At 44.7% G+C, this 16,561-nt stretch overlaps 1 protein-coding gene across 7 annotated transcripts in view; it reads left to right on the top strand.

The window, feature by feature from the left end:
* LOC137384622 (cilia- and flagella-associated protein 54-like) overlaps positions 1-16,561 on the top strand; it is a 712,374-nt gene that overhangs the window by 226,411 nt on the left and 469,402 nt on the right. For all 7 annotated transcript variants that reach the window (XM_068058759.1, XM_068058758.1, XM_068058757.1 and 4 more), the window contains 3 exons: positions 7,331-7,478; positions 11,262-11,417; positions 16,235-16,357. In XM_068058759.1, the coding sequence (XP_067914860.1) occupies positions 7,331-7,478; positions 11,262-11,417; positions 16,235-16,357 (427 nt within the window). The remainder of the gene's footprint in view (positions 1-7,330; positions 7,479-11,261; positions 11,418-16,234; positions 16,358-16,561) is intronic.

The following is a 16,561-nucleotide window of genomic DNA, read 5'->3' as shown; positions in this document are numbered from 1 at the left end:
AAAATATGCAGTGGTGCTCCCCAGGGATCGATATTAGGACCACTGCTCTTTTTGATAGCTGTCAATGCCTATACAAGGCATAATTTCAAAGTTTGCAGATGATACAAATCTCAGAAATGGAATGAACAATGAGGTGGATAGTAATGAACTTCAGGCGGGCATAGACCCAGTAAGTTAGGGTTCTGCCAGGGCCACTCAGCTCCAGATCTCATTACAACCTTTGTCCAAATGTGGAAGAAAGTGCTGAATTCCAAAAATGAGGTGGGACTGACTGCCCTTGACATCAAGGTAGCATTTGACCATGTGTGGCATCAGGGAGCCCGAGTAAAATTGAAGTCAATGGGGACCAAGAGGAAAACTCTGCACTGGTTGGAGTCAGACCAGAACAAATGAAGGTGGTTGTGATTGTTGGAGGTCAATCATCTCAGCCCTGGACGTCGCTGCAGGAATTTCCCAGGCCCAACCATCTTGTAGGTCAATGTAGGTCAGCAAGCATAGGAGTGATAGGTGAACGAGACTTAATACAAGTTAGGATATGGGTAGCAGAGGTTTGACTGAGTTCAAGTTAATGGAGGGTGGAAGATGGGAGGCTGGCCAAGAGACCGTTGGAAGACTCAAGTCTAGAGGTAACAAAAGCATGGATGAGGGTTTCAGTGGCAGTTGAGTTGAAGCTAGGGCGGAATCAGATGATGAAATGGAGGTGGAAGTAGGCAGCTTTGGTGAAGGCATGGATATGTGGTTAAAAGATCATCTCATTTTCAAATAATACACTGAGAGTGTGAATGGTCTGGTTCATCCCCAGACAGGGAGAGGGGTGGAGTCGCTGGCTAGGGAATGCAGTTTGTGGCACGGACCAAGGACACTGGCTCTGATCTTCCCAATATTTAATTGGAGGAAATTTCCACTCATCCAGTACTGGATGTCAGACAAGCAGCCTGACAATTGAGAGACAATGAAGATGTTGAGAGAGGTGGTGGTAAGGTCAAACTGCATGCCATCCATGTACATATGGAACCTGACATTCTGTTTTCGGGTAATGTCTTCAAGCACAGCATGTAGCTGAAAAATATGGAACCAAGGATGGATCCTTGGGGAACTCCAGAGGTAATGGTGCAGGAATGGGAAGAGAATCCATTGCAGGTGATACTCTAGTTATGACTGGATAGATAAGAATGGAATCAGGTGAGTGCAGTTCCACTGAGCTGGATGACGGAGGAGAGGAGTTGGAGGAAGATGGTGTGGGAAACTATGTCAAAGGCTACATGCAGGTTGAGAAGGAAGAGGAGGGATAGTTTACCTTTGTCACAATCACTTAGGAGGTCACTTGTGACTTTGATAAGAGCCATTTGGGTACTGAGACGGGGCAGAAACCTGATTGGAGGGATTCAAACATGGAGTTCTGGGAAAGATGAGCAACGTTTTGGGAGGGGACAACAAATTCAAGGACTTTGGAGAGGAAAGGGAGATTGGAGATGGGGCCGAAGGGGGGTTAGAGAAATTGGGTGGTCAGGAGTTTGGTGGGAATATGAGCAAGGGATCAGGAGGTAGTTCCCATCAGATGCAGGAACACTGCTGGAAGCCCCCAAGATATTTAAATGAGGCTAACACCTAAACATTTGTTGGGTTCAGTTATGAATTAGGTGCTTGGGCATTAGGCCCACACTGCCACATTTCTACTCGAGATTGTGCGGCAGATCAACATTCTTTCTTCTGACTCTATGTAACAAATACCTCTTCCTTTTAAGGATTAAAGTTTTGGATGGTCACACTGCCAACAATAATCTCAATCCTTGTTTCTCCATGTAGTAAGGCAGGTTGCATTCTGAGCACTGGTGTAAGAATGTCACCATGTTAAAAAGCTTTGAAAAAAATTTACATATCACTTAAACATGTCTCTCAAAAATCATAGAATTATAGAAATTTACAGCATGGAAGGAGGCCATTCAACCCATCGTGTCTGTGCTGACCGACAAGTAGCAATTCAGCCTAATCCCATATTCTGGCTCTTGGTCCATAGCCTCATAGGTTACAGGCACTTCACGTATATATCCAAATATTTTAAAACTATTATGAGGGCTTCTTCCTCTACCACCCTTTTAGGCAGTGAGATCCAGATCTCCACCACCCCCGGGTAAAAAGATTTCCCCTTGAATCCCTTCTAAACCTCCTACCTCTTACTTTAAATCTATTTCCCCAGTTATGGATCCCTCAAACAAGGGGAATAGGGCCTTTCTATCCACTCTATCCAGACCCCTCATAATTTTATACACTTCAATTAGGTCTCCCCTCAGCCTCCACTGTTCCAAAGAAAACAACCCTAGCTATTCCAATTTTTCCTCATAACTAAAATTCTCCAGTCCAGGCAACATTCTCATAAATCTCCTTTGTACTCTGTCTAGTGCAATCACATCTTTCCTATAGTGCAGTGAATTGCATGTAGTGCTCCAGCTGTGGCCTAACTAGCATCTTATATAGTTCCAACATAACCTCCCAGCTCTGATATTCTATGCCTCGATGAATAAAGGGAAGTATCCCATATGCCTTATTGACACCTTATCTACTTGTCCAGCCACCTTCAGGGATCTGTGGACATGCAGTCCAAGGTCCCTCTGTACCTCTATACTTCTCAGAATCCTACCATTAATTTGCGTATCCCCTTGCATTGTTAGCCTTCCCCAAATGCAATACCTCACACTTTTCCGAATTGAACTCCATTTGCCACTGTTCCACCCACCTGACTAATCCATTGATATCTTCCTGCAGTCCACAGCTTTCTTCTTCGTTATCAACCACATGGCTAATATTTCTACCGTCTGCAAATTATACTCTTTTATTCAAGTCCGAATCTTTCACATATACCACAAAAGCAAGGGATCTAGTACTGAGTCCTGTGGAACCCCATTGGAAACAGCCTTCCAGTCACAAAAACACCCATTGACCATTACCCTTTGCTGCCTCTGAGCCAACTTTGGATCCAACTTGCCACTTTTCCTTGGCTCCCATGGGCTTTTACTTTCGTGACCAGTCTGCCATGTGGGACCTTATCAAAAGCCTCACTAAAATCCATATAGATTACATCAAATGTAGCAACCTCCTTGTTACGACCTCAAAAAATTCAATCATGTAAATTAGACAAGACGTTCCCTTAACAAATCCATGCTGATTGTCTTTGATTAATCTGTAAATTAAGTAGCTGAAAATATAGTCATGTTGTTGAAACTTTTCATCTTGCACTCATCAGGACAATTATTTTATTTAGAGATACAGCACTGAAACAGGCCCTTCGGCCCACCAAGTCTGTGCCAACCATCAACCACCCATTTATACTAATCCTACATTCCTACCACATCCCCACCTTCTCCTACCTATACTAGGGGCAATTTTATAATGGCCAATTTACCTATCAACCTGAAAGTCTTTGGCTGTGGGAGGAAATTAGAGCACCCGGCGAAAACCCACGCGGTTCACAGGGAGAACTTGCAAACTCCGCACAGGCAGTACCCAGAATTGAACCCAGGTCGCTGGAGCTGTGAGGCTAACCACTGCACCACTGTGCCACCCAACAAACAAATTCACAAGAATAACCAATGTAAGGGAAACAACAACTTGTACTGCATGAGAAGAGAGTGCTGATTGGTTGGCAAGTAAACTCTGATTGGTAGAGGTGTTGCCACGGAGAATGCACCAGTTTACGGTGACTGACAGTTAACTGCCAAGCTTTGTTTGAAATTTAAATCAGGCAGCTTGATTCTGATTGGTCAAGGCATTGCCTGAGGAATGAACCAGTGAAAGGCTGCCACTTATTTTGTTCAGCTGAAACAGGCGCAATGTGTGTACATATTCTTTCAGTCCGCAAAGAATAGGACCTGTATATTAATATATGTAGCTTCCAGTACGCGCAAATGCGCCACACTGCGAGCCCTATTGACAATCTTAAATTGGTTGTCAGCGTAATTCTGAGAACACTGCAGATTATTTAGCAAATGTTGTCCAATTGGGGAATCACATCTAATGTTGGACACTGTATTTTGGGTTTTGCAAGCACAGACTGGTTGGGTAAGGCCTGTACCTTGCCCATTGCAAACAGTGGAAGGGACATGTTGTTTGATACGATCCACCAGTCTCTGGGATGTACGGCCTATATACTTAGCATCACACTGGCAAACAAAGCTTGGCAGTTAACTGTCAGTCACCATAAACTGGTGCATTCTCCATGGCAACGCCTCTACCAATCAGAGTTCACTTGCCAACCAATCAGCACTCTCTTCTCATGCAGTATAAGTTGTTGTTTTCCCTTACATGAGTGCAAGCCGAAAAGCTTCAACAACATGTCTCTATTTTCAGCAATTCTCAAGTTCTGTATTACCAAACGACTATTTGTAAAATAAAAGTAAAATACTGTGGATGCTGAATTCCACAGATACTGCCAGACCTGCTGTATATTTCCAGCACTTCCTGTTTTTATTTAATTAATCCATGTCTTTCCAAATGAATATTTATCCTGTCCCTCAGAATTTTTTCCAATAATTTTCCCACCACCAAGGTTGGGCTGACTGGCTTATAATTCCTCAGTGTATCCCTTTCTCCCTTTTTAAACAATGGTACTACATTAGCTGTCCTCCTGTCCTGTGGCACTACACCTGTAGCCAGAGAGGATTAGAAAATGATAGTCAGAGCCTCCATTATTTCTTCTCTTGCTTCCCTTAACAACCTAGGATACATTTCGTCCGGTCCAGGGATTTATTCACTTTTAAAGATGTTAAACCCCTTAATACTTTCTCTCTCACTATGTTAATGTCATGTAATATTTCACACTCCTCTTCCCTGATTGCAATGTCTGTACCGTCCCACTCTTTTGTGAAGACTGATGCAAAGTATTCATTAAGAACAATGCCAATGTCTACCGCCTCCACACACGTTTCTTAAGGTCCCTACTAGGCTCTACTCTTTCTTTAGTTATCCTCTTGCTCTTTATTATATTTATAAAACATTTTGGGTTTTCCTTGATTTTACTTGTGAATATATTTTCATGCCCTCTCTTTGCTTTTCTAATTTCCTTTTAATTTCACCCCTACACTTTTTATACTCCTCTATGTTTTCTGCAATATTGAGCCTTCAGTATCTGTCACAAGCTTCCCATTTTTCTTTATCCTCTCCTTTAAGCCCTTGACATCCAGGGTGCTCTGGATTTGTGAGTTCCTCCCTTATTCTTTAAGGGAATATACTTGCTCTGAAGCCTCACTATCTCTTCCTTGAAGCCTGCCATTGATCTGATACCTTCAAGTAACTGTTCCCAGTCCACTTTAGCTAAATCACATCTCAGCTTAGTAAAATTAATCTTTTCCCCAATTGAGAACTTTTATTCCTGGTCCGTCTTTGTCCTTTTCCATAACTACCCTAAATCTAACTGAATTATGATTACTTCCAGTGAAGTGCTCACCAACTGCTACCATCCCTTCCACTTGCCCAACTTCATTCCCTAAATTTAGGTGCCAAACTGCCTGCTCTCTTTTGCTACGTACTGGCTAAAACAGTTCTCCTGAATATATTTGAAGAATTCTGCTCCCTTTAAACCTTTCACACTACTTCTATCCCAGTTAATATAAGGGTAGTTGAAATCCTCACTATTGCTCCCCTATTGTTTTTTCACTTCTCAGTGATTTGTCTACATATTTGCTCTTTTATCTCCCTCTGACTGTTTGGGGGTCTGTACTACACTCCAAGTGGAGTGATTTTTTGTTTTTCAATTCAACTCATTTGGCCTCATTTGATGATCCTTCTACCAAATCATCCCTCCTCACCGCTATAATTATTGCTTTAATCAATATTACGACCATCTCTGACATTCCTTTTTTATCCTGCTCTCTATCTCGTCTGAAAACCCTGTAACCAGGAATGTTGAGCTGCCATTCTGGCCCTTCTTTGAGCCATGTCTTGGTAATAGCTATAAGATCATATTCCATGTGTCAAACTATGCTCTCAGCTCATCGGCCTTATTCCCTAGACTGCATGAACAGGATATTATTGAAAGCAAAGCTGTTAATTTAAATAAATAAGATCCCAGACAACAGTTGAATGATTGACTAGTTTATGTGTTTTGATGATGTTGACCAGCAAACCACAGGGACAAGATTTCCATTTAACATCCTGGCATAAATGTTTATGTGGTCTTCTCTTGACTCCTCCATTATTAAAATATCAATAGCAAGTGTCCATATTGCTAGCGTGCATTTCAGGGGAGACTGAGAATTTCTGGTCCAGGTTATCTCCTTTGTGGGTGGAGAAGATGCTGCTGCCCCAATGGGAAACATGCTGAAGTTGCCTAGTTGAAAACAAACTTGAAATAATTTCTGGAGTCTAATCCTGGACCCCCATGTGGTGTGGTGGAGGTTCTGTCCCAAACATGGCCAATTGGTGAGGAAGGCTAGGATCCAGAGTATGCAGATCCTAATTTCCTGAACTTCTATCGCAATCAGCAGGAATGTTCCAAAAAAGCTGTGGATTTTTAGTGCAATGTTGGATTATAACTTCAATCCACAACCTTTTGATTTGAAAACAAGGGTGCTGCAAATTGAGCCAAACTGACTTTGTATAATGGTGACGAAAGTGACACAGAGGGCTGATTTTTCTGGGGGACTCAAGTTCCAGGTTTGGAGGCCCAATCAGAGGGCCCGCAGTGATGTCAGGCTGGCAGTCCCACTGAGCGGGTGGGCGTTGCTGACACAGGCAGGCGAGGGTGCAGGAGCCTCAACAAGGAGGCGTCCTCAGTTGCCTGCATTGAAGTCATCAAATAACGAGGCCTGAAGCTGGTAGGTCCACTGGATTGGAGAGGAAACCCCTCCGTGAGAGTAGTGACGGACACGTTTGTGGCCTTTCATTCCTGTGGCCCCTTCATTGGGGCATGGAGCCTCCAGTTGTGATGGCACCCTAGCCTGCAGCCAGGAGGCCGTCTCCATTGAGCTGGCTGCTTCTGTGCTTAGTGTGGGGCCACTCCAACAGCGGGAAGATTATGGTGCTGTCGCAAAATGGCCCTTAAGTGGGGCCTTAATTAGCTACCTGCTTGCATAGAGCAGGCAGCCAACCTGGTTCCCAGTCTGCCCGGGAAAGGCCCCTGAGGCAGAAATGCGCAGGGAGCTGTCCTGATATGGCTCCCTGCTATTTTACCAGCCCCCTCCAACCCCATCAGCCGAGATGTGCAGACTAATTCAAATGTGTTGAAGTATCTAACAGTAAGCAGTAAAATAAGTGAACATAACTGCTTTGAACAAAACTACAGCTCATAACTCTGTGTTTATCATGTTAACCATATTCATAATTGTTGATTTTTTAGCTTAAACAATAGTGCTAAATCTCTGGCATCTCCCATCCTTCTGCGGAGTTTTCTGGGAAGCATCTTCATTGATTCTGATATTAGTTGCAAGGAAGGAGCTGTTTTCTGTGACTCTCTGTCTGATAGTGGACCGCTCTACAATGGACAAGTATGTTCTGGAGTAAATTTGATGACTAAGTATAGAATTGGTAATTAAATATATGTGCAACAGGTACAGTAAGTTCAAACATTAAAGAATATTTTTTCATAATTATTCACTGTAAAACATATGCCTGATTTTCCTAAATAAAAGCAGAAATGCTGGAAATACTCAGCAGGTCAGGCAGCATCTGTGAAGAGAGAAACAGAGGGCAACTTTTACAGCTTGCCAATCTCGGCGGCGAGCTTCAAAAAGGGTGCAGAGCATGTACAAGATGTGCGCCGCGGAACTGCCGCGATACTTTGCACGGCAGCTCATTAACATGGAGAGGGCGGAATGCCCGCCCCTGATGACGTAGAGGAGGCGGGCACCGCTTTGCCGGCAACAGCGTCCGGCGCCGCCAAGCAGATACTGGAGCTATTTTTAAAGGGCTTCAGGCCCTTCCGTTTCATTGAAATGTTTAAAGGCACAGGTTTGGAAAGAAATTAAAATAAAAATTTATTCACACTTCCAATCCCCTCAGCCATCCCCCGGATGAACAATCATTTTATTATTTGTCCTCTTCCCCAAATAAAGTACATTCTCGATCCCGACCTTCCCGCCCGAACTTTCTTTACTTTAACCTTCAACCCCTTTCCACCATCCCCTCAACTAATTGCGTTAGCTTTTGCCGTTCCTGCCCCCAACTGCCCTGAAAACTTCACTCCTCCCCCCTCCCCACCAGTGTTCTGCCATGGATCTCTGAACGGTGATCCAAAGGCACGGGGGTTCCGGCAGCCAGCTGGAATATCGGCGTGGGATGGCCGTTGCGACGAGGTAAGTAATTATTCGCGAGTTAACATTTATTTGAATATTTAAATTAAGTGTTTGTCACCGAGCAGCAGGGTGGCCACCCCAAGGTCTTGCCACTGCTGATAAAATGGGGCAAGCCTTCCCGGCGTCGAGGCCCGTGGCAGTCCTCTCCCGGAGATATTTTCTGGCCCCCACCCCCGCCATGACCCCGACGTCGGGGGGCTGGTAAAATCCAGCCCATCTTTTTATTTGTTCGTGAGATATGGGTGTCACTGGCTAGGCCAGCATTTATTGCCCATCCCTAATTACCCTTGAACTGAGTGACTTGCTAGGGCATTTCAGAGTTAACCACATTGCTGTGGGTCTGGAGTCACATGTCGGCCAGACTAGGTAAGGACAGAAGATTTCATTCCCTAAAGGACATTAGTGAACCAGATGGGTTTTTGCAACAATCGACAGTGGTTTCATGGTCACCATTAGACTAGCTTTTAATTCCAGGTTTTTATTGATTGAATTCAAATTTCACCACCTGCCATGATGGGATTTGAAACTTGTCCCAGAGCATTAGCTTGGGTCTCTGGATTACTAGTCCAGTGACATTACCACTACACCACCTCCTCCCCCATAATGGGCTGAATTTTCCCAGCCCCACAATGGTGGACTTAGAGGCGAAGGGGTTGCCAGGAAAATAGTGGGGAGCTGTGTCTGGACGGCTCTACAATGCATTCCTGCCACCAGGGATCTTTCCCAGGGTGGGTTGGGAATATTGGCTGCTGCTTCACGGAGGTGGGCAGCCAATAAAGATGGTTAATTGGCTAATTACCCAATTAGGGGTGATTTTGCGGCCTCACCGGCATTTTGCTGTCGGCAGAGCGGCCCCCTGCTGCAAGCGGAGACCGCCAGCTCACTGGAGGCGGCATCTCTGTGACAGGCTGGGGAGCCATTGGAGCTGGAGGCTCCATGCCCCAATGACAGTGCCGAGGGCAGGAAAGGCTGTTCCCTGCTGTGAGTGTGACAGAAATTCAGGAAATTAGGATCTGGGTACTCTGTGCCTTGCAGATGGTAGACAGGCTTTGGGGAATCAGGAGGTGAGTTAAATGTGCAGAGTTTCCAGCCTCCGACCTGCTCTTGCAGCCACAGTATTTATATGATGGATCTAGTTCAGTTTCTGATCAATGGTAACCCCCCCACCCACCGCTCCCCCCCCCCCCCCGAATGTTGATGGTGGATTCAGTGATGGTATTGTCATTGAATTTCAAGGGGAGATGGTTAGATTCTCTCTTGTTGGAGATAGTTATTGCTTGGCACTTGTGTGGCATGAATGTTATTTGCCACTTATCAGCTCAAGCTTGAATGTTGTCTAGGTCGAGCTGCACGCGGGCATGGACTGCTTCTGTATCTGAGGAGTTGCGAATGGTAATGAACATTGTGCATTCTTCAGCAAACATCCTCACTTCTGACCTTATGTTGGAGGGAAGGTCATTGATGAAGCAGCTGAAGATTTTTGGGCCTAATACACAACCCTGAGGAGCTGCTGCAGTGAAGTCCTGGGGCTGAGATGATTGGTTTCCAACAACCACAACCATATTTCTTTGTGCTAAGTATGACTCCAACAAGTGGAGAGTTAACTCTCTCTCCACAGTCGCTGCCTGACCTGCTTAGAATTTGCAGCATTTTCTGTTTTATTTCAGATTTCCAGCATCTGCAGTATTTTATTTTTGTGTTTGTGGCTGATTTTCCTGTCAGATTAGGGAAAATTGGATATAGAGGTGTTCCAGCAACTCCCTGTGACTTGACTAGCTTCTGGCATTTGCCACCAGAAATGCCATATAGTAAATTTTCCCAAATATAGATAATGTATTTTACATTACATGTACCATAGCAACACTGGGTGCTAGGACCACGTACAGAACCCTGGCAACCAGTGTTGTTATGGGTCACAGGGCTTTATTTAAATTTTAAATGCCCAATTTTTCAATTGTACTTTCGGTAAAACATGAACTTCAAAATCTTTTAAGTTTTTTTCCAATCTTTTACCGACTGCTGATGCTGTGGCAAAGCATTGCAACAATTTCCGCTGCACCCGTCACCTCCACCCCCAAAGTGGGCTCTCCAGCAATGCAGAATCAGGGACACAGAAAAGAAACAGGGTTAAGTCCAGTCTCGCCCTTGGCCCACCAAAGTTCCACTGCCACTGTGACTTAAAAGAAACTCGAGACCATTTTGCTTGCGTGGTAATGGTATCTTTTATACACAGTGTTCAATCAGACTGAAAATTAGATGTTCTTTTGTTTATATTGGTGAATATATTTGACCAAGTTGGGTGAAAAATCTGTATCATCTGTTTGTTTTTAGTAGAAAAAGCACTTATAACATTTTTAAGTTAGAAGAAATGAAGTTACTTTGCTGACTCTTTGAGGCTCTAGTCCAGTCAAATCCTCCACAATTTCAGGCAGGAATCTAAAATTGATCATTTAGCTACTGGATTGCAAATATTCGAGTTAAACGAAAAGGAAGGATCAAAATTTCCAATTTGGACAGATTGTCAAATTAATTAAAATATAAGGGTTAGTGAAAGACTCTTACTTAGTCCCTATCTGTCGGTCGTACAGCTCTAACTTCTATGATTCACAAATTAGCAGCAGAATCCAATACTGGACTTCTCAAATTTAACAGTGAGTACAAAAAGCATGAATTCAAAACAAGAGTCTGGCAAGAGAAAACAAAGGCATGCCATGTTCTAACTATTTGCTAATTCAAGCAAATGTTCCTTTTTAATATTGTATCAATTAAAGTTTTCTGAACGTGCTTCACTTTTCTTTTTACAGTGGTGATAATTTGTATCATTAATCCTTTCAAGTACCGTCAAAATCTATATCTAAGGCAAAGAAATCAGATTATTTCTAGACTGTCACAGTCTCTGAATAAAAACACAGTTTTGTGTTTGAAATCAAAGCAGAGTTGCTCCATTGGTTACTAACCTATTGTTTTAATTTTCAGCTTGGTAGACTGGCTAAATGTGAAAGACTTCTGGTGGCCATTGAAATTGCCGGTTGGATCAACGATGCCAATCAAGCTTTGCAGGCTGTTGTCCAGTGCTACGGACTTCTTGCACCTATGATCTTTCATAGAATCCCATCAACTTCCGTTGTGCAGGTCAGAATGCATGAAAAATAAGAGGGCCACAAAATTTGGCTCTATTGTGCTCGTTTTTTTGGTGCTATGTGTGCCATTGCATCCATTTTCCTACATTACAACAGTGACTACACTTCAAAAGGACTTCATTGGCTGTAAAGCACTTTGGGATGTCCTGTGGTTGTGAAAGTTGCTAAATAAATGCAAGTCTTTTTCTTTCCAAAATGCATTTTCAGTGCTGAGTACACTTCCAGTGTTAGCCGCACTGGATGCCATTTTAGTGAGGATGGGTTTAGCACGGGTGCAGGAAGTGATCTCCAGAAGTATGCAGAATAGGTAGATTGTGATGTCAGTCAGCGGGTAACACTGAATTGACACCAGCACTGCCATTTTGGAGCTCGTGCTCCAGCTAACGCCCTCTCTTAACCTTGCACAGCTGTACACACATTCCGCAGCAGTAACGACTCACCTGCAACCCCCCACCAACGCATTTAAAGGGATCATCAGCTACCTTTAGGTTAGTTGCTGATTGATTTCCACTGGCTGTTGCCATGATTGTAGAACCGTTCGATGGTTTCCAGAGTTATTTAAAGTTGCTGAACTCTACAGGAATGGTGGAATGGTATGGCACGTATTGTAGGATTTTGTCCCGACTTCAAGGATTCTGCACAAACCACTTGGTCCCAGATATGGGTGCAATAGTTTGCATTCTCGGGCCACAACATGTCAGGGAGAATGAGCAGAGGCAAGATAGAACAGGACAAGCTGCTGGAAGAGGAAGGAGTTGGGGGTGGGTTGGGGTGTGGGGAAGAAAGGCTTTCAATAGGATGCAGTATCCAACCAGGGAGTAATTCTCCTAATGAACAGTGGGCCCAATTTTAACGCTCTGCAAGTGTGTGGATCTTGAATGAATTAAAATCTCACTCTGTGTCTGACGTCTCCACTTCAATAAGGAAATCCTCATTGAAATTTACCACCTGCTGCAGCCATAACTGTAACCTCGGATCAAGGCAACGAGGCATTGCCTGTAGCTCTAAAGGTGACCATGGCCATGAACTTTTATGTGTTTGGCAGTATCCAGGTCAAAGAAGGCAATATTTGTAACGTCTCCTAATTTGCAGTGAAATGTTGCATAAGGGAGGTCACTGAAGCTCTATATTCCAAAAGGGCTGAATACACTCCATTCCTTCTTGCCAGAGAGAAACAGATGGAGCAAGCACATGTCTTTGCGAGAATTGGAGACTTCCCCATGGTGCAGGTTACAATTAACTGCACCCATGTCGTCTTGTGGGAGCTGCATGCCAACTCTGTGGCCAAGCATTTACTTTGATGGTTAATAACAGAGGGAAGGTAATTGTTGGCGAATGGGGAATTGGGGTTGCATTTCCTTGTATCGCAGTCAGGTGAGTCAATTACAGACAGCTGGACTAGAACGGAGCTATGTTGGTTTCTTCCTCCCTTCCTTTGTTGTTCACTCCCTCAAGTCCAGCTGATGTGCAACCATACGCAATATATCATGCAGATCAATGCCCAGTATCATGACAACAGTCACAATGCCTTCGTACTTCAGCCATCTGCTGCCCATCTCCATTTGAGCCACTATGAAAAGACAGATGGTAGCTACTGGGTGACAAGGGCTATGCTTTGACAATATGGCTCAAGATACCAATGCACACCCCACACACATGTAGGCAGCATACATGTAACAAAAACTCTGCAGCCACATGAAATGTGATTGAGCAGCCCAACGGAATGCTTAAACAACGCTGCCTGGACTGCTCTGGGCTACTCAGCTGCGTGCATGTCAAGATTTGCGGCAGTCTGCTGCATGTTCCACGAGCTTACCATGATGAGGGCACAGTCTTTCCCTCCAGCTACACGGTGACCAGCTGAGGAGGAAAAACGATGTGGCGCATGCGCGGGATTTGCACCACGGAACCACCACGATATTTAGCGCTGTGGCTCATTTACATGGCCAGGACGGACCGCCTCACCTGATTATGTGGGAGGGGTGGGCGCTCCGTCCCCGGCAACGGTGTCCAGTGCCACCACACAGGCGCCTGCACCATTTTTAAAGGGCTTCCAGCCCTTCATATTCAGTTTAATGTTGTAAAGTTACATAACCTATTAAATGAAAAAGAAAAATGTAATAAAAGTTTCAATCCCCTCTCCCACCACCCCCCCATGACTAATCAATTTATTAATTGCCCTCTCCCCCCAAAAAACTTACTTCTCCCCCCACAAAGTTGAAAACCTTTTACCTTCAACCCTTTCCTGCCATCCCCTCCACCAATCGCAGTAGGTTTCCCTGCTCCCGCCCCCACCCTGATACCCCCTCTCAACCAGTGTTCCTCCTCGGATCTCCGAATGGAGATCCAAAGGCACGGGAGTGCCAGCAACCGACCGGAATATCACAACAGGATGGCCGGCTGCAGCAGGTAAGTGATTAATTCATTACTTGCCATATATTAGCATATGTAAATTGTGATGCCGATGTTGAGTGGCAGGGGGGCCGCCATGAGGCCCTGCTTCCGCTGGTAATATGGTGCGGGGCCTTCCCATGGCAAGCCTTTTCCTGAAGTATTTTCCGGGCCCCCCTCCCCGCCCCCTGCCACGACCCCTGATGTCGGAGCCCGGTAAAATTCAGCCCCTTGTGTTACATGCATTACTTTCTTTCCAGCCTCCTTCTCAAATTTCCCTCCCAACAGACCACACTCAAACTCACCCTCATCCTATTTTCCTCTTGCGCCCATTCCACACAGTGACTTCCGCAAATGTTCACCCTCATCCTCAGCAAGACGTTCACTTCTCACACTCCTTACTCTCTGCCTTTTACCATTGCTGGAGAAAACGGCTAACAACTCCAGGGAGAGGCAAAGAACCAAGATGGCCCTGCAGACATGGCCACCCTGACTGTGGTGGAGGAGGAAGCTCTGGAAATTGGCAGGATGGCATCAGTACAGGCCGTTGTCAATGGAGTGATGGGGGCTGGCCCAGACAGCATTAGATAACATACTTCCACTTGGCAAACAACTGTCACTCATGTTGAATCGATGTCACCAATACATTAAAAGTCATGATCTGCAGTAAACTAATTTGGAACCCAATCTCACCTACTTTCAGCACTACCTCGCCCTTCAGCTCCCACAGATACATTGACGGTACCAATGGAGAAAAGACGAATGTGCCCGAGGAGTCCTCAGAGTAGGACCAGAATTCTGAGAATGCATGTTACATGACTGCTGCACACCCTCCACCAGCAGATACATACACCTCAGTGGTTCCAGCATCTCAGATAGATAGGTGAGGAGCACATCACAGGAGCAGCTGCTGGAAAAGAGACAGCAGTGGAGAGTCCCCACTGGACATATGGAACATTGAGCAAAGCTATACTGACTTGCAGCAAAATGCTCTCCTGCTCCTGGTTAGCAAGGAAGTGCAGGTGGGCCCTGAGAGGGAAGATGGAGAAAAGACTCATGGCAGTGGGGGCTCTTCTCAAAGTGCCCCACTTCTCGGCCCTTGCCCTCCTCCCTCAGACAAAGCCACACACAGTGCCTTCTCCCCTGATGACTGATTCTGCTCCTGCGCAGGTGCAAGTGGGGCAGTCTTTGGCGTGGCCCTACAGGCTTCAAAACCCAGAGGAAATCTGCCATGGGCATCTTATGTATTAGAGCAGGGGAATGAACATCCTGCCTGTAGGTCTGCTGAAGCCACAGGTGTAGAATTAATGGAAAATGTTAAGAAGAAAACATTTTAGTTGCACAAAGGGAATCGTTTAGGTGCTTATTACTTTGTTACTGTACCATTCAGTACTGCCGCTTTGATGTATTCCCAGAATTCTTCTGGAGTGGAATCAGCAGTGAGATCAGGATGTTCCAGTCTAGTCTGTAAGGTTGCTTGATATCTAATCTCTGCAAGATGAGGTTTGCAGGTTGCTGACTCGAAATTCCTTTGATGCTCTTCATGGTTACCATTCATGCTCTTTATTTGAATGAAACAATGAGTTTATGGGATAGGCTTTTAGTTTAGTTTAGTTTAGTTTAGTTTAGAGATACAGCACTGAAACAGGCCCTTCGGCCCACCAAGTCTGTGCCGACCATCAACCACCCATTTATACTAATCCTACACCAATCCCATATTCCTACCACATCCCCACCTGTTCCTATATATTTCCCTACCACCTACCTATACTAGGGGCAATTTATAATGGCCAATTAATCTATCAACCTGCAAGTCTTTGGCATGTGGGAGGAAACCCACGCTGACACAGGGAGAACTTGCAAACTCCGCACAGGCAGTACCCAGAATCGAACCCAGGTCCCTGGAGCTGTGAGGCTGCGGTGCTAACCACGGCGCCACTGTGCTGCCCATGTTGCTATGTTGCATCCCCCATTGACCATCGTCAGTTTCAATCCTTCCGTGCTGTAACCATTCTGTGATTCTATTTTGCCTGTGAAACTTCCCTGTAGAATGGGGACTATATATTCTGTAGTTGCTTGGACCTCTGAGGAGCAGGTGCAGACCAGTTGGCCTCATGGGAATGTGTCTATTCTGTACCTGAATCATCTCCTCATTGAAGGTCTGCCAGGTCTTGTGCAAGTTTGATGTAATTTCTCTGCTTTTCAATATTATTTTGTAGCATGTGTCCATATTCCAAATATTTATGCCTGTCTGGTAACAGGCTTGAAATAGGTATTGGCATCAATTTTAGTGAAGCAATGTTCAGCAAAGTGTTCTTAATTTACTGTTCCGAAACACATACAATAGCACTGGCTTGAGGAAATTTCCCATGCATTAATGCAAAAAGAATGATTCTATTTTCAATAATTATGTAACAGATTCTCATAAAATGTCTGTGTGTCCTACAAGCCGTTGCTGGTGCATACAGGCAAAGGAAACAGTTTGGAATAACCGAAAGTTTGCAACACATGACAGCTTGTGTCACGTATCATTTAGCAAAGGTACGGTTTTTACACTTACCCATAATTTTTGTATCTTGCTTTTTACTGCAGTAATACACGATAAGTTATTTTATCACAATAATAGGGAACAAGAGTAGCCCATTCAGGCCCTTAAGCCAGCTCCGGCATTAAATTAGATCTCTCTATTTGCCCTATCAAATTCTTTTGAAATTTGTGTACTTGAACTCCCAAATCTCTTTGCTT

The sequence above is a fragment of the Heterodontus francisci genome, chromosome 27 (assembly GCF_036365525.1).
Source record: "Heterodontus francisci isolate sHetFra1 chromosome 27, sHetFra1.hap1, whole genome shotgun sequence".
NCBI classification, from domain to species: Eukaryota; Metazoa; Chordata; class Chondrichthyes; order Heterodontiformes; family Heterodontidae; genus Heterodontus; species Heterodontus francisci.
The sequence above is the reverse complement of the archived record's forward strand: the minus strand, read 5'-3'. Positions and strand labels throughout refer to the sequence as shown.